Source organism: Choloepus didactylus, chromosome 27 (assembly GCF_015220235.1).
Source record: "Choloepus didactylus isolate mChoDid1 chromosome 27, mChoDid1.pri, whole genome shotgun sequence".
Taxonomy (NCBI): domain Eukaryota; kingdom Metazoa; phylum Chordata; class Mammalia; order Pilosa; family Megalonychidae; genus Choloepus; species Choloepus didactylus.
In genome coordinates this window covers 6,092,907-6,111,409 of record NC_051333.1, presented here as the reverse complement: position 1 = coordinate 6,111,409, position 18,503 = coordinate 6,092,907, and the positions used below count along the sequence as shown (strand labels likewise).

At 45.2% G+C, this 18,503-nt stretch overlaps 1 protein-coding gene across 1 annotated transcript; it reads right to left on the bottom strand.

Moving 5' to 3' along the window:
* Positions 1–2,731: 2,731 nt before the first annotated feature.
* LOC119521243 (sialic acid-binding Ig-like lectin 6) lies at positions 2,732–18,487 on the bottom strand. The gene is given in 10 exon segments (XM_037819322.1): positions 2,732–4,512; positions 8,076–8,157; positions 8,352–8,445; positions 9,056–9,182; positions 9,184–9,314; positions 10,368–10,415; positions 10,560–10,838; positions 10,997–11,368; positions 11,683–11,758; positions 18,449–18,487. Coding segments are annotated over 9 exon segments (1,341 nt in total). The 5' UTR covers positions 11,717–11,758; positions 18,449–18,487; the 3' UTR covers positions 2,732–4,338.
* Between the last annotated feature and the right edge of the window lie 16 nt (positions 18,488–18,503).

Genomic DNA, 18,503 nt, shown 5'->3' with positions numbered 1-18,503 from the left:
ATAGTGTCTACACCATTTTACATACCCACCAACAACGCACTAGAGTTCCTATTTCTCTGCATCCTCTCCAGCACTTGCTCTTTTCCATTTTAAAAATAATATCCTTCGAATGGGTGTGAAATGGTATCTCATTGTGGTTTTGATTTGCATTTCCCGAGTGGTGAATGTTCTTGAGCATCTTTTCATGTGCTTATTGGCCATTTACATATCTTCTTTGGAAAAATGTCCAGGAATGTCTCTTGAATTGTAAGTGCTGGGCTATGCCCTGGGGGTAATTTAGAGTTCTTAAATTCTAAAAGAATTGCAAGATTGGCTGATTCCTATGAGCAGAAATCTGAAGAACATATGTGGAAATGAATTCTAACCATGTGAAACCAAGGAAGATAAAATATTATACTGAGTTGAGCCACATTTATTAATATGAGTTCTTTGTAAGCAATCAGGGGTATAATTTAATTCACGAAGCTGTCAAATGGATCAGTTTGCTTGGCTGTTTGATTGAGACAATGTTGTACCCATGGACTCAATGAGCATGGACCCAACAGTGGCCTAAATTCAATGAGGTTGATACCAGAACTTTCTTGGAAACAGAGGGGAAGTAATCCAAAGGATTGGGAGATAAAAATGTTGGAGTGAATTTATCATGTGCAACCTGCACATCCATTCCCCTTGGTACTACCCCTGCAGCAATACATAAATAAGGAGAGCACTGATATCTGTGACGAGCTCTATGGGGGCTGTGTTGTTTAGGGATGACAGGGGGAAATGCCCCAATTGAAGTGGGAATGCCGATTTCAACAGGGATGATGAGAAGCTAGAGTGGTGAAGGCAGAGTGGCAACATGCAACTCCTGGAGACAACGTGGGCACATTTACTATAACGAGATGCACAGATGAAGTGGCAATCATCCTATCGCTACAAAAGAGGCACCGTGTTTGGTAGGCATCTTTGTATTTTAGAGGCAACGTATGCTCTGTTTGATCTGCTGCTCTAAACCATTTATCACGTAACCCTAAGGCTTCCAGTTTGAGTTGGTTTCAGAGCAAGGAAAGGTCCCACAGCAGGTCCAGGCTGTAGTGCAAGAAACTTTACAACTTGGGGTTTAGAACACAGAAGCTCAAATTATATTTGAAGGGCCTCTGACATTAAGAATGCTGTATGCATTTTTGGCGAGCCCCTTAGGGCAGGCCCTAGGATTTTTGTTGCAAAGCCATGCTCTCTTTTTTAGAACATGGTGGGTCTTTTGAGAAAGAGCTTCTGACATATTACTGGGCCCTGGTAGAGACTGAATGCCTGATTTAGGGTATCAAATGAACATATGATATGGACTGCTCATTAGGAACTAGGAGCCATATGACTCACCAAGCCAAAGAGCTGGGCAGGTGAACCAGAAATCCATCATGGACTGAAATTTGTCTATGACACTAGGCTTCAGAAGCACAAATAAGTTTCCCTGAGCAGGTGGCACAGAGTCCCACAACACCTGCTCCTGGTGTGTTGCCTTATTATTTATGAAATAACACCTCTCTCCTCATGGGAAGTTCTTTATGATTATCATCTGAGGATCAAAACACTCCCCATCTTGGTTTATAATTTGTTTTGCACAATATGCTGGCACAACCAGAACTGCACAGTTGCAGCCTTACAAACCCAATTCCAGTGAACCTGACAGTTCTGAAGGGAATCCCCCTAGTGGCAGAATTTCATCAGTGCATTTGGTGGTTCACTTCATCTGGCCGGAAGTTTGGGGAACATTTTTCTAGGAATTTGTCTGTTTCATACATAGGTTCAGATTTATGGGAATAAAGCTTTTCATAATGTTCATTACTTTCTATTTAATTTCTGCAGTATTCAGAGATGTCTTCTCCTTTATATTCTTGGATACTAGTTATTTTTGCCTCCTAGCTTTATTTATGGATTAATCTCAACTGAGGTTTATCAATTTTATTTATTTGCATTAAAGAATGTTTTCTAACATGTTTTCTAAGATTATGATTTTATATTTCCTTCCTTCAAATTCCTTTTGCTTTATTTTACTGTTCCTTTTTCTAAGTTCTTGAGATAAAAGCTTAGATTAATAAATGTTAGCTTTTCATCTCTAATGCATACATCTATGATTATGTACATTTCTCTAATAATTGCTTTAGTTTTACAATAAAAGTTTCATAGTATTTTCATTATTATTCAATTTTAAATACAGTCTGATTTACACTGTGATTACTTAATCCATGACTTATTTCTAAAGGATTTTCTACATTTCCATTAATATAGAAATGTGTATATGATTACATTTTTATTATGGATTCCTAATTTAATAACAATGGGATCACAGAACATATTCTGTATGATTTCAATCCTTTGACATATGTTGAAATTTATTCCATGGCCCAGTATATGGTAAAAACATTTGACATGCTCCAGGTGTACTCAAGTAGAATGTGTACTCTGCAGCCACTGGAGCTGTGTTCTACCTGTTGCTGGCTGTTCAGGGCAAGATTTTAATCATGTTGTTTACACATATTATATCATATAGCCTTACTGATTTTCTTGTCTGTTCCATTGGTTACTATAAAATATGTGATAAAATTACCCTCTATGAATGTGGATTTGCCTAAGTTTTTGTGGTCAGTTTTCGCCTTATATATTTTGAGGCTATGTAATCATGGCAAACATATTTCAATTGCTAGATCTTCCTGGTAGATTGAACCTATAATCATTTTGAAGTGTTCCCATTTATCTGTATTTGTTGTACAAAGTATGTATTTTTTATATTAATAAACTTATGAGGGACAGTTTTATGTGTCAATAATAATATTAATCTAGGTGTTGCTCTGAAGGAATTTTGTAAACATGGTTAAAGTCTACAATCAGTTTACTTTAAGTAAGGACGATTATCCTAGATAATCTGTGTGCTGGTTTGGATGTATTATGTCCCCCAAAATGCCATAATCTTTGATGAAGTCTTGTGTGGGCAGGAAACATATTGGTGTTGATTGGGTTGGAGACTTTTCATTGGATGTTTCTGTGGAGATGTGATCACTCAATTGTAGGCAAGATCAAGTAATATTTCCAACAGCTTTAATACTTCCATTTTGGAGACGATGAACTTGGTTTCAATTCTTTTAGTAAATCTGCTTGAGATTACAACATTAAAATATCAAAACCTAAATTTTATCTTAACATTTAATCTTCTCCTGAATAGTATAAAGACTTCAGAGATGTAAATTGAATTTGCACTCTCCTAAATTATATGTTATAGTAGTCTGTTATTTCAAAACTATTTCTTATATTCACCATCTACAGATCATTGTTTCTTTTTACAATGAATGTTTGTTTTCTTTTGCTTGCATGTTTGACAATTTCTTAGGTTTTCATTCCTTTTTGCCTCTCAGGGTTTCCTTTTAGGATCATGTGCCTAATGCCTGAATTATATACTTTAGAATTTCCTTTTAGGAGTCTCTTGGTTATAAAATTTCACATTTTTTGTTTGTATTAAAATATCTTTATTTTGCCTTCAGTATAAAACTGTTTCCATTGAGTATGATTTCTAAACTAACTTACTTCTTTCTGGATATCAAAGACACCATTCCGTGGTATTCAGGCTTCTAATATAGCTCCTGAAAAACCAGTCATCAGTCTAACTGTAGCCTTTAAATGTACCCGGTCTTTCTCCTGGCTACTCTCAAGAAATTCCCTTGGTAGTTGGTTTTCACCGGTTTTATTTAGTTTCATGGAAGAAATGGAGGCAAGGAGATCTAAGAGGCTGTTGTTGGAGTGGATATGGAATATAGGTGAGTGGTGAGAAATGAAGTTGGAGATGTTTGCATGGTCCAAGGTCTCGTAGAGCCTTGAAAAGAAAGAGGAAGGGCATTAGCTTTATTCGGGGAAGTCATGGAAGAGTTTTGAGCAGGACATGACACAGCTGGTGCCGTGGCCTCTGAGACTGGAACGTACAAGCCTTAGGAGAAACTGTCAGCAGAAGCTTTCTATTCGAGGCAGAAGAACCTAGCATTCACTAAAGACACACTTTGTGTCAGGACTTTTGATAGCTGTCTTATACGTCATCTTTCATTGATCCTTCACAGAGACCTGTTTAGACAGGCTTATTTACAGACCAGTAAAGTGAGGCACAGAGCCTCACAGCAAGATGAAGTGATTTGCTTCATACCTGGCATAGATGGATTTGAACTCAGTTCTCTTGGTCACAAATCCTGTGGTTTTCCATGTAAGCCATCGGGTTCATACATCCATTGCCAAGAAGGACATTGATTTTTAAGGACTCAGACCCTGGGAAAGACCATGTACTCTTCAGTCAAGGCTGTGGCTTTGGGTAATTTCTCACTTGTGTGTCTTGATCTCTGTGTACTCAGTGACGTCCTGTGCCTGAGGCTTCGGCTTGTGGAATCTGAGGAAAGCGTAGTGGAGCTCCTGTCCCTCTCCTGGGGTGGGGCCAGCCCCGACAGGGGCCGCGTGGTCTGAGGGGGTGCCTCTCCAGAACCGGAGCTGGGTCCCCTGAGGGGAACGAAGAGCAGGGATTCAGAGCAAGGAAATGTGGACTTGGAGAAAGCAGCCAAGGACCAGAGAGGGATTAGGACTGATAGAACTTTTATCACTTACCTGTTCATTTATCCAAATATACTTAATAACACTCATACGTTTTTGCCTAACGATACTCAACTGTCCTGTTTACAACCGGAAATGCACTAATTCTCTCCAGATATAAGGTGCATATCCTTGGGCAATATTCACTCTTAAACTTGATATCCTCCAACTTAAACACTACAACATGAAACAAACACAACTTATGTCATATAAGGGGATAAGACAGGGAGGAAAACAAATATATTTGCTTTATGTACATATACACTCTCATACTCATAACAAAACAAGGAAGAAATATTCATAACCATTATACTCCTCATTTCTGTAACTGGTCATATGGTCACAGTTCATATTTATCACTACCTTCTTCCACTACCCATTCCATGTTCCCTTTACTCTCAGCAAGCACTTCAGCTGGTCGAGGTTCTTTGTCTGGTGGGGAGACCCAAACCTTCATTCCTGAAGTTTCTGGGCCATTGGTAGTCCTGCCTGGATTGGGTTGTTGCCGTTTTCCATTGACTTGAATCACACGGCATGGTAGTGCTAAGAGACGCCCTAGGGGATATCCTGTATTCCAGGAAAACCCTTTTTACCTCCACTGTGTAGTTGCAGTGCTATTTCCCCTTGATAGTTCAGGATTGGTAATCCTGTGGTATTTAAGTTAATATTGATTCATAGGCATGAGGACCGAGCCCTGACTTCTGTTCAGCATAAGTCCCCTTAAGAAAAGTGAAATGACAAGCTACACACTAGAAGAAGTTATTCACAATTTATAGCTAACTTAATTTGGCATAAAAAATATATAATGACCCCCTATAGACCAATAAGGAAAGGACAAAATTGTATTTTGTGGAAAAAATATCCAAAAATTATTGGCATGAAAATCTGTGCAAGTAAGAGGGACTATCCTGTAAAGAGGGGAGGAAAAAATGGCTTTCCACACAGAAATCATGAAATCAGATTCCCTCTTCACACAATACACAAAACTCAGCTCCAGGATGATTATAAGACTTAAATGACCTAAATGTCAAAAGCAAAAATTTAAAACTTTCTGTAGAAAATACAGGTGAATATATTTCTGCTTTTGGAGTAGGAAATATTTTCTTTTAACAAGGCACAAAATTCACTCCCTCTAAAAAAATGTTTAATTAATATGACTATATCAAAATTAAAGACTTCTGTTCAGCAAAATTCATCTTCAGAAAAGTGGAAGGACAAGCTACATGCTAGAAGTAATTTATAATATATATAACTAACATAATTTGGTATCAAAAATATATAATGGCTTCCTACAGATCAGTAAGGAAAGGACAAACTACCAAAAGAAAAAATGAGCAATAGAGATGACATATGATTCATAGAAGAGGTACACCTATAGTCAACAAATGCATCCATATATGTATAGCAATTAATAATCAAGAAAATGCAAATCAAGACCACAATGACATACAGTGCTATCCTGATTCTATTGATAAAAACTGAGAAGTCTGGAAAAACCAAGTGTTGGAGAGGATGCGAAGCAAAGAATCTCTGAGACATGGCTGGCAGGAATGTCCATTGGTCTACCATTTTGAAAAACCATTGGGCGTTACCTCATGTGGTAGATTAAATTGCATACCTCAATTTAGACACGTTCTTAATTAATCTTATTCCACAGTCCTGTGGGATGAAACAATTGTAAACAGGAACTTTTCTAAAGAAGTTTTTTTAGTTAAGGTTTGGATCAACTGAATGAGGTTGGGTCTTAGCCCAGACTGCTGTAGTCCTTTATAAGCAGAAGAAATTCAGTCAAAGTCAGAAGAAGCCACGGGGAGAAGCCGGAAGCTGGAAATCAACGGAACCCAGAAGAGAAAGGAGAGGACGTCGCCAAGTACCACGAGGCAATGATACAAGCCAAGGAACCCCAAGGGCTGCCGGCAAGCCAGCACCAGGATGCTACAGATTTTGAGAAGAAAGCATCACCTTGTTGAAGGCTCAATTTATTTACTTCTCCTAGCCTCAAGACCATGAGCCAACACATTTCCATGTTTAAGCCAACCTGTTCTGCGGTATTTGTCAGCCTGGAAAACCAAGACACCTGTAAAGACAGACATTCACACACCCCATGTCCTGTAATTTAACTTTTAGGTGAGTGACCAAGAGAAACCGCTGTATATGACTACGATGAGGCATGAATAAGCATGTTCACCACAGCACATCTGGAATCAAACCACAACACATCTGGAATCAAACCACAACAAATGCACATCAACGTGAAGTAAGAAACATCAAATGTGTTGTAATAGCAAATTGCTATATCATATGGCAGTAGAAATTAGTGAACTACATATATCAGCTACATATAACAATAGGGATGAAACTTAATGTATGTTCAAGTGGAAAAAGCAAGTCCCCAGAGAGCACATTGAGCATAATACCCTTTCTGGGTAGTCACAACATTAGCTAATATAATCAATATATTACTTAGGTACAATGATATGAGTTGCAGCCAAGAATTCAATATGGAGGTTATTTGGGATGGATGCAGATAGATGGGAAAGCAGCAGCACAAGGGCATGTGTAAGTTACTGTCAGCATTTCCATTCTTGGTTTGGATAACAGGTTCATGGTTTTATAGTATATTATAAATAAATAAATGGGGAAATGAAATAGAAGAGGGCCACGGGGAGATTGAGCACTGATTTACAGCTGATTTAATGGACCCAAGGTGAATTAAATACTCACGTGTACCTAGGAGAGGAAACAGGGACAGGGTGTAGCAAGTGAGGCTAGTAGGGGCCTGGATCAGACGTGGCCCATCTCTCACGGAGCCCCTAGTATGGGGCCCAGGCCCGGATTTGCAATTAGGACATGGTGAACCCCACAGAATAGAGATGTCCACTGGGCTTCTAGGGACACAGAATGGGGAGTGACGGTCTCCCCTTGGAGGCTCACAGGGAGCAGATAACATTTACTTTGCATCTTAAAGGGTGAGTGTGAATTTTTGCCGGTGGAACTTGGCACCGAGTGGCAAATCCAGGGGAGGGTTACTGCCACAGCAGAGCCAGGCCTGTTTGGGACAAATGAGGACGATGAGGCATATGGAGGGGCGGGAATGGGCTGGAGAGGGCTGGGACCGTCTCAGCGGACCCGAAACACCTGGCCAAAGCGTTTGGACTCTTCTCCACGCAACCTGGAGCCAGCAGAGATGTTCAGACTATGGAGAGACCAGACAATAATTGTTCCTGGCGAATGATGGGGGCAAGAAAGCAAGGTGGGCTCAGGCATCTGGGAGAGAGACGACAAACTCTCCGTGAGTAGAGGGGCAGAGCAAGGAGAAGGAGCCTGGTCTGAGTTCTGTCTGGGAGCCGAGACTGGGATGAGAATGACTCCAGGGTCTCCAGGTGTGGAGGGTTGGACACTGACAGGGAAATAAATGCCAGTGGCCCTTGCTGAAGGGACGATGATCAAAAGGAGGTGCCCGCGTCACTCACCGAGGGGTCAGGACTCCCGACGGGGCTCACGTCCCTCATGCCTGCCACGAGCCAAGCCGCTCTCTTCCTGCAGGTCTTCATCCTAAGGCCACAGATTACTTGCGTGACCCCCTGCTTGGCCCAGCTGGGGGCTGCTTTGGGCCACCACAGAACCTCCCTTCCCTTGCTTCTTTCCCAATCTCCCTAGTTTCCTCCAGCTCTAGTTTTCTGAGATTCTGCAACCTGTACGTGCTCCCGCCCCAGGCCTCTCCCTCCAGCCCTGGAGTCCACTCTCACCTGAAGACGAGGCAAAGGCAGAGAGCAAGCAGCGCCATCCCGCTGGCGCCCCAGACCGCGCCCAGAGCCTCGCCTGCCCTGGGGTCTCGTTTCCCTGCAGGCAACGGGATTCCCAGTAAACCCCAGATCAAATACGTGGCATCCTTCCCACCAGCCGCCCCTCTCTGCCCTCCACCTGTGTGCCCAGCCCCCTTCCAGGGACCTGCTCCTCGGCGTCCCTTTGCCTTGTAGGCCCTGGGCCAGACCAGCCCCCAGCCCCGAGCCCCAGTCATGGGGCTGAAGATCTCATGCCCCAGCTGCTCCGGGCCGGGCCTCAGGCCCCGTCATCTGGGTTCCATCTCTCTAGGCTCCAAGCGTCACCCCTCAGCAGACTCCTGACCCGGGTGGAGCAGGCCAGTGACTCTGTGGGCTCCATGGACATTCAGGCCTTGGAGCTGAGCCTGGGATGGGAGCTGACCCCCCTCCCAGCCCCCCCCCACCACCTCCACTGAGGCTCGGGGGCTGCTGGCCCAGGGTCTGGCTGAGCTGGGAATGCCGGTTCCCTCCAGCCCAGGGAGGCCGGCTGGGCGGGGGCAGAGCCGCTGCAGTGCCCACCCTCAGCCTCCCAGGGGAGAGGGTCTCTAGGAAGTCAAGAGAGGACTCAGCAGGGGCTTCTTGCCTCTCTAATGCCATGGAGACTCGGCCCCAGGTGCCCCCACACTCACAGAGCACAGAGAGGCTGAGCGAGACGTGCAAGGAGCCCAGTGGGTGCTGAACGCAGCAGGTGAACTCTCCTTCCTCATCCATCCCTACTCGAGGCAGCTCCAGGACCCCGGAGTTGGAGATGGGGGGGGGCGTTCAGGGCTGGGGACCCCCGGAACCAGCTCAGCTGCGCAGGGGGGTTGCTGTCAGCTTCGCAGAGCAGGCGCAGAGCCTGGCCCCCCAGCACGGGAAGGGACGAGGCGTCTCGCAGGATCTTGAGGGCTTTGGGGAGAGAGACGCAGAGACAGAAAGAGAGCAAGCGACTGAGAGTGAACTGTGGGAGGCTGAGGGTCTCTCCCTCCTTGCCAGGGTCTAACAGGAACAGGTACCCCTCTCCTCCCGCAGGGCCCATGTTAGCCTCGGGGGGGGGGATCCCTGCTAGCCCAAGGAGGGGGGCCCATACTAGCCTGAGGGGGTCATGCTAGCCTGAGGGGGGGCCTGATGGAGCCCCAGCTTCTGGCGTTCAGAAGAGGTGCAGACAATTCACCTGGAGCAGGCCCAGCTGCCCGGCCGATGGAGACAGAGGGCCTGGGTTGGGGATGTGAATAGATGAGTCAAAGGGCCAAGGAAAAACCTACAGAAGTTTGGAGTGATGGTAAAGCTTTGGTAATGAATGGTGGTGACAAGGGCACAATATTGTGAATGGAATTACCACCACTGAACTGCATACTTGAAAGTGGCTAAAATGGGGAATTCTAGGTTGTATGTTACCATAATTAAAAAGAAAACACCATAGAACTGTGCAACACAAAGAAGGACCCAGAATTTAAACTATACACTTTGGTTAATAATATAACCTAATAATATTCATTCATCAGTGGTAACAAAGGTACTGCAATAATGCAAAATGTTTTTAACAGGGAAAACTGGAGGCAGGTAACATGGGAATTCCGTATTTCCTGTGCAATATTTCTGTAAACTACAACTGCTCTAAAAAATAAAGTCTAATATAAAAAATAAATAAAAACCTCAGGAAACAGGAGGAGGTAAAAGATCACAGAAGGGTGAAATGAGCATCCTTTAGGTTTGGCAGAAGAAATGGGTGGGTGAGCAAAAGGCTAACTCCAGGGAGCTGAAGTGGGTGGATATTGTAAAAAGGAGACAATATCCCTACCTGGCCAGGTTGTGGTGCAGACTACATGACACACATGTACTACTCTCCCCTATCTGACCCCAGCGCTGGCTTCCTGTTGGAGCTCTGAGCCCCACGGCCTTCCCTGGGCGGGCAGAGACCCCATTTCCATCCCACCCAGGAGAGGAGATGTTCTCTCCTACCTGTGCTGTTTCCTTGGAAGACGCTGATGGCTGCATTCTGCGGAGCATCTGGGAGAAAAAGATGGTCGGACATTAGGCCTTTCCTCCCGTGAAATGGGTATGGGGGGGGCCTTCCTGCTTGGCAAGCCCTGCACCAGCCCTGCCCTGCCCCCACTGCCCGCAGGGACCTGGGCATCCTGGCCCAGCACTCACAGGAGACGTTGAGCTGGACGGTTCTCTCCACGGTCACCCCAGCTCCAGGCAAGGTCACCTGGCAGGTGAGGCTGGTGCCGTGGTCCTGGGGCCGTGGGGTGAGGGTGAACACCGGGGAGAGGCAGGTGCTGGGGCCCAGGGAGGAGAGGGTGGCTGACGTCCAGGAGAAGGTGGGGGGCGTCCCCCGCTCACAGGCCCAAGGCACAGTGCAGGTCAGGCTGCTGGGGCAGCCGGACTCCAGGGTCCCCGGGATCTGGATGTCGGGTGTCTGGGTCAGGGCTGGTGGGGATGGGGAATCAAGATCCTCAGCACATTGTCAGCAGCCTGTCCCGGTGTCCTTCTCGGCTGTCCCCACCCCACCCTCATGAGGAACAGAACACTGTTTTTCTGCTTCTGGAGCCTCACACCCCAGGGCTCCTTCCTGGCCCCAGCCATACCTGTCACATTCAGGGAGAGCATCTGATCCTCATATGGCCGTTTCCAATACCAGTCTCTCTCTACTCGGAAGAAGTATGTCCCGCTGTCCTGCCTGTTGGCATCTTGGATGCTCAGGGAGCAGTCAGTGTTGGGGTCTCCAAGGAGATGGAACCGGCCCTGGGTACTTTTCTGCAGCTTCTGTCCTGGTTTGTTTGTGGCCACTGGAGGATCACGATTTATGTCTGCTCCTTTCCGGAACCAAAACATGTGGCGAATTCCATAGGAAGACCAGGGGTGGGATATTTTGCATGGCACAAGGATGCACAGGCCCTCCTGTACTGTCACAGATTCCTGGAACTCCAGCTGGTATGCTGAATACAGAGCCAGGGACCCTGGGGAGAGGGAAAGACTAAGCTCCAAGCTTGGTGCCTCCCCTGAGCGGGGCCTCCTCCCCCCCCCTCCCTCTTGGCCCCTTGTCCCCTGGACTCCTTCTAACCCCTTTCTCCCAGACCCCCTCTTCCCCAGAACCCTCTCTCCCCCTGGGCTCCCTCTCCCCTCCCCTCACCCTTGGCCCCCTCTCTGACCTCCCCCCTCTCTCCCTGGGTCTGCTCTTCCCCATCTCTCCCCCCCCACCCCCCGGGCTTTCCCCCTTCTCCTACCCTCCCTCTCCCCTCTCCTCTCTCCCCTCCCCTCTTCCCCCCCTCACCTCCCCACAGCAAGGGCAGCAGCATCCACAGCATCTCTGGTTCATGCCATGGGACAAGCCACCTTCCGGGGTGTCTCTGAAAGAGAAAGGGGAAACTGCAGATGTGGGAGGGTGCAGGATGTCTAGACAGGAAGCCAGGGCTCAGAATAAAATGCAAAAGCCCGGAAAAGGAACTTGAGACTCGTGGAGCATTGAGCTGCGATTGATTCTATCATCCAGTCCCATTTCTGAACATCACAGATAAACCCTGAGGCTCTAAAGAAGAAAGGGGTCTTGCCCTAAGTAAGGCAGTGAGGAAGGACAGAGTCCCCCAGGTCCTGTCCCCTGGCCTCAGGCACAATTGTCTGGACTGGAGAGACAGGTACCACTTGGCCCTGGGAGTCACGGGCTCCAAACCCTCGTGGAGGTCAGCATGCCAGGAATGGGACTCAGGATGGCATAAGAGAAGGGAGAGGGCCCAGGTGGGCAGAAGAAGCAACTCTTCACTCATTTCATTCATGCATGCATTCATTCAGTTATTCACAAACTAGGGGCTGAAGTAAAAAAGACAGATTTGAATCAGACCTGACCTTCAAGTAGCTCAAGCAAGGTGGGGGGAGACAGATACACTGAAAGGGGCTCCAAAAAACCCATCTGGGGGGAAATAGACCCCCAAACTTCCCTCTTGAGGGAAAAGGGACTTGCTTGATCCAAGGGAAACGGGGAGCCATAGAAAATTTTTGAGCAGAAAAGGGACAGAGTCATATATAGGTATCAGTGTACACAAGGACTGGAAGGGAGAGACTAGAGGCCAAGAAGCCAGAAAGCTCTTGCAGTTGTGCAAGAGCAGAGGACCAAGCCTGGATGGAGACAGGGGTCTGTGGCATTCTGGTGCTGGCTTGTCACAATCCTTGGGGTTCCTTGGCTCACATCACTGCCTGCTGTCACATGACATCTCTCCTCGTGTCTGCACTTTCGATTTCCGCTGGCTTCCAGCTTCTTCCTGTGTGGCCCCCTCTTACTGACTGCATCCTATTTATAATGAGTTCCCACCCTCAGGAAAGCAGATAAAGATTAAGAACATGCCTGATCCCCTGACACCATCTGATTAGTCTCTCCTAGATTGGAAGAGGGGGCAGCTGTGAGGTAACAAGAGCTGAGAACTCTTTCTGGACTGGAGTTTAGTTTCTGACCCAGATCTTCCCCTTTAACAGAAATATCCCCTCCTCCCAGACCACTGCAGGGGAAGTGAAAGCTGAAGTCACGTCACCCCACACTCTGCGGATCCTTCCTTCCTCCTCTACTCTCAGACCCTCCTCCTCATCACCTGGAGCCCAAGTCCCTCTTCCCTCAAGAGAGCTGTGGAGTTTGGGGGTCTATTTCCCCCAGATGGGTTTTTTGGAGCCCCTTTCATGAGGGCCTGAAGAGTGGGAAACCAAGACTCTCCTGGGACCGAATCCACTCTGTCCTGGGCACATGGGAGGGTTCAGGGAGCCTCGGATGAATTCTGGTGCTCATCTGTGAGGAGAGACCCCATGGGCAGAGGTTGGGTCCAAGCCTGGGGCCTCAGACTTGGGTGAGCTATTTGGATCCTGAGGGAGGTGGAGCCTGAGGCTCCAGAGTTCCTCCAGCCTCCACAACGCCTCCCATCTGTGGGGTGACCATTTAATTGCCCTTTCCTTGCCCCACCTCCCTCTCATTAGCTAATAGCCTGCTTGGTGTCTCCCTGGCAGCCGTCAATCTCTGTGGCCACAGCACTCTTCTCCCAATCTAAGTGACATCCCATATATGCCTAACACAGTGAATGCCTCCCATCACTTCCAAAGATAGAAAGTCCGCCTCCTGCGATTTCATTCCTTCAATTTCAAAGGTGCTGAGGCACATTTGAAAAGAATCTTTCAAGATTTGACACAGAGTTAGGGACAGAAAAGGACCATGAGTCATGTTCCCTGGGATAGCTCCATTTTGGGTACCAGGTAGAGACAGACGGAGAAAGAGAGAGACACAGAGAAACAGCCAGAAAGAGAGACAGCTGGAGACAGAACGAGTGAGAGATGTCAGCACGTTGGAGAGAGAGAGGAACTCAAGTCTTCAGGAGGTGGAGGAGGGGTCTGGGGTCTATCCCAGACAAGGAGGGATTCCTGAAGGCACTGGGATTTCGGTCTGCCCTGAGAGGCAAGGAACCGGAGGTATGTGAGACGTCCCTTTTCCTGGGGGGTGGCAAGGGGAGCCTGAGAAGGACAGTGGGAGGGACTTCATTCCGGGTTCCCTGCATCTTCCAAGTCTCCCATCAGGAGCCGCCCACAGGGGGCGCTCTTTCCAGCCAATATACATTCTGGTCTCTGCGTGCCCCAGGGAGCAGGACTGGCGCTGTCCGGGGTGCTGAAGAAGATTGGGTCCTAAGATTAGGAATAACTAACTAAACAGAAGCCGCAGGCTGGAAGAGCTGCCCAGTAAGAGGGACTGGGCCGCCTGAGAGTCTGGGATTCCTCCCGGGCCCCTACTCCCTCTTCCTTCTTTTACCTCGGGAATGTCCTGTGGATGGTCAAGCCACTGAATCAAAACCAGCAGCAACCCATCTCCTGACTTTTGTTACGTGAGGAAAAAAAAATCTTATTTGCTAAAGTCCCTGAAAGTCACTCTTTTGTAACTTACAGCTAAATGCATTTCTAATTGATGCAATAACTGGGGAGGAGAGAATATTCCCCTAATTCCATTAGAAGCCAAACCATTTTCCAAAAGTGTAAAACTCATTTAAACTCCCAACAATGCATGAGAGTGCCTGATATGATTGACTTTTTTCACCTTTGCCAATTCAAGGTTAGAGAAATAATATTATATCTTTATTTTGCATGGATGTGATTATAAACAACATTCCCATCTATTTATTTATTAACTAGAGTGTCTCTTTGTGACTTATCTGTTCACAGGGAGGAACCTTGGAGTCTTCCTTATCAACTTCTCTAAGCTCTTTGTAAAGATATTAATCTCATACCTATTATTTATCTTACACAATAATATACTCTTGCCAACAAAATATGCATTCCTAAATCATAAAGTTTAGTTTTTACTATTTTGAACTTTATGTAAATGGAATCATATTTTTTTTCCTCTGGTTACTTTCACTCAATTTTGGTTTTAAACTTTCTTATCGTTAAGTGTATGACATGCAGAAGATACAAATCATTAAGTGTGCAGCTTAATGATTTATCAGAAAGCAAACAATTAATTTACAAAATAGACTATCGTCAGCTCCAAAATGTATCAACAGTCCATTCTCTCACTATTAAAGCTTTGCAACACGATTATTATCTGCCTTCTTGATTTTCCAATCTGATGAGTGGAAAGTTGTATCTACTCTGTTTATTTTTAAGTTTCTTCATCTACCAGTGAGGTTGTGCATCTAAACGTGGACTTGTTTTTTCATTTTTTCCATTCACATTTCCATATTTGTGAAATAATATTCATATTCTTTGCTTATTTTAAAGTTGGTTTGTTTTCCTTTCCCTTAGTTGTGGAATTTTCTTGTGCATCTAGTTATTAATACTTTGTGAGCTTTAGATGAAGCAAATGGCTTCTCCCAGTCCATCTTGCAATGAAACTTGTCTGGGTTTTCCTCTATTTAATGGAAATCCTTAATTTTGATGCAATCAAATATATCATACAAACAAGTCTTTTAAACTATTATAAACTATTTCCTGAGATTTTAAAAACAGTCTCTCATTTATGAATATTGTTCCCTGGAAAAGAAGAGCACTGGAAATTGTCACCAAGAGATGAGTGTCAGCACCAAACTTTTATCTTGTCAAATATTTACCACCTATTTTATTGTGATATATAACACATATGCAGGAAGGTGTATAGGCAGGTAGGCAGGGTTAACCAAATGGTTAGAGCAAAAAACAATGTAAACACAATGGAGTAAAATATAGAACACTGATGACAAAACCCAACCCAGACATTCCTTTTACATGTCTTTCTGATCAGAACATCTTCTATACCTCATAAAAATAAAATAACCACTCTCCTAATTTTTACATTAACAATTCCATGTTTTATTTATAGTTTCACCATCTATCTCTGAATCCCTAAAAATTATAATTTAGATACACCTATTTGTTAACTTTTTAATTAATGTAGTCATGCTGTATATGTTTCCTGGATCTTGCTTCATTTCTATTAAGGTAAAATTTATGTATAATGAATACAAATTTTAAATACATATATTTGCATTTATGAGTATTCTATTAACATATAATAAATAAATTTTATATGGTGGATGTCTATATAATGCACAGGTTTTAAGTGCATAGTTTGATGAGTTTTGGTAAATACACACATTGGTACAGCCACCACCCCAATCAAATGGAGAACATTTCCATCACTGCAGAAGATTCCCTCGTGTCCATTTCCATTCATCTCTCCAAAGCAGGCTTTGTGCTGACTTTTATCACCACAGCTCAGTTTTGGCTGCACAAGAACATCATAAACATGGAATCATAGCGGGTACTCTTTTGTGCCTGGCTTCTTTCTTGAAATTCCTATGTGTTACTGTATGTAGCAGTGGCTTGTTCCATTTCATTGCCAAGTTGTATTCCATGAGTGAATGTACAGTACCACATTTTTTTAATCCGTTCAGATGTTGATGGACATTGGGTCACTTCCAGTGTTTTGCTATTATCAATGAAGCTGCCTTGAACATTCTCATATGAGTCTTTTGAGGATATGTACTTTCATTTCTCTTGAGTAAATACCTAAGAGAAGAATTGCTGGGTCATAGGGTAGGTACATGTTTTTGTTTTTTCCTTTAGATGGGTTATGGACTGCACAATTTAAAAAGATTGGAAATATGTACTATTGAGGAAACAAGAAATAGAGACCCAAAGGACAGGCCAGTTATAAATACTGGATAAGCTAAGCTTATTATTGAGCAAAAAATTCAGAATGCAGGTAATCACAAGTGGACACAGTTATTTGAATTTCAAGCTCTGTTCATTTGGAATTAAAACTACAGTTGTTATTCGTCATATGGCTTTTAGTAAACAGAAGTTACTACATTTTGCAATAGTAACTGCAATAAGCTTACTCTGATGTACTATTTCTCAGGATTCTCTATCATTCCTGCTATAGTTGTCCCTGATAGTGCATCTATTGAAAGTTCACGTGGTTAGTCATATTCCTCAGTATCCCTCAGTGTGTCCCCAGAAAAGATATGTCCAAATCCTAACCCTAGGTCCCGAGAATGAAACCTTACTTGGAAGTAGGGTCTTTGAAGATGTTATTAATTACGATGAAGCCAAACTGGACTAGGTAGGCCCTGATCCAATATGACTGGTGTCCTTGTAAGAGGGAAATTTGGACCTACAGACATACAGACATACAGACACACAGACACAGGGGAGAACACCATGTGAAGAGGCAGACAGAGACTGAAGTGCTGCAGCTGCCAGCCAGGATTGCAAACCACCAGAAACTAGAAGAAGCAAGGAAGGATTCTCACATACGGGTTTCAGAGGAAGGATGGCCCTGTCAACACCTTGACGTCAGACTTCCAGACAACACATTTCTGTGCATCTAAGCTACTCTGTTTGTGGTACTTTGTTACCTAGGAAGCTGAGACAATCAATTAAGTTTATATTAAGTGTTTCACCTGTGAAAACATTAGCACAGTCAAGATAGCAAACACACCCATCATTCCCAAAAGTTCTTCTCAGCCTCCTATGCTGGATTTTCCTACCTACCTGGCCCCTAAATTTTGCAGCACTCCAGGGCCCAGAAAGCAAAAGAGCTGGGGGAAACTGAAAGGCCCTGTCTCTCTGGCCTTCACTGGACTCATCACTCTAGTTCAGAGACTAAGGCTTCACTCCTTAAGGTGGAGGGCTGGGAGAGGCAGGGCCTTAGAACTTCACAGGAGACACACACAATTCACATGGCCCTGCCTGGACCTCCCCAGGAGTCTACCAAATTTGGGTTAGGGATGGAGTTTTGGAACCTATTCAATTATCAAGTTTTCCCAAACATCCTGTGGGAACCAAATGACACCCACTCGCTTTCCTCACAGAACTCACTAACTTGAGGGGGGAAGGAAGACTCCATAGATAAGGACAGTGGGGAAAGATGTCAAGGCTGGAAGTTGAGTGGTCAACAGCAAAAAATGCTTCAGAGAGGTTGCATGAGGCAAGGATGAAAAGCAGCTTTTGTCAACGAACTGCTCATGGTGTGAGCAGAAAGTGATATCAGAAGAAGCGTGACTTTGGGGACTGAGGACTGATGGGGCTTCTCATGGCTGACCAAGGACCCCCAGTATCTGAGCTCTGAAACCCCAGCTCACCATGTGGGCAGAGGTTCCACTCTCATCCAAGCCCTAGACCCTAGAGAAGAGGTTCTCTACTGCCTGGGCAGTTGTCTCAAATGGCAGATGGCCAATTCCATGGCACATCTAGGATGGGAAGTCAATATTTCCATCCTCTCTGGTGGTAATGCGGTGGCCCTTTGCATCTTTCACAGAACCATAGAAATAGGACTGAACCCTTTCCAGCCGGGTTTCCAAGACACAGACATAAATTACCTCTCCCTTAATGCCCTCACTCTCAGGAGCCCAGATTTCATGGCCAACACTCAGTTTCTCTTGTTGTCACACCAAGTCTAAAGGTTACTGATAGGTGAAGTCGGTGCCACGGTGGTGGGGCTGCAGGATGAGCCTAAACATCAAGAAATGATGTTCCCAAGACCAGTGGAGAAAATGGTGGCCCATTTCCAGGAAAAGGTGAGGGACTTTTCCACTTACGGGTTCCAGGTACAGTGGGTGCCAAATTCCCCAGAAAGCCGGACTCCAAAGTCTG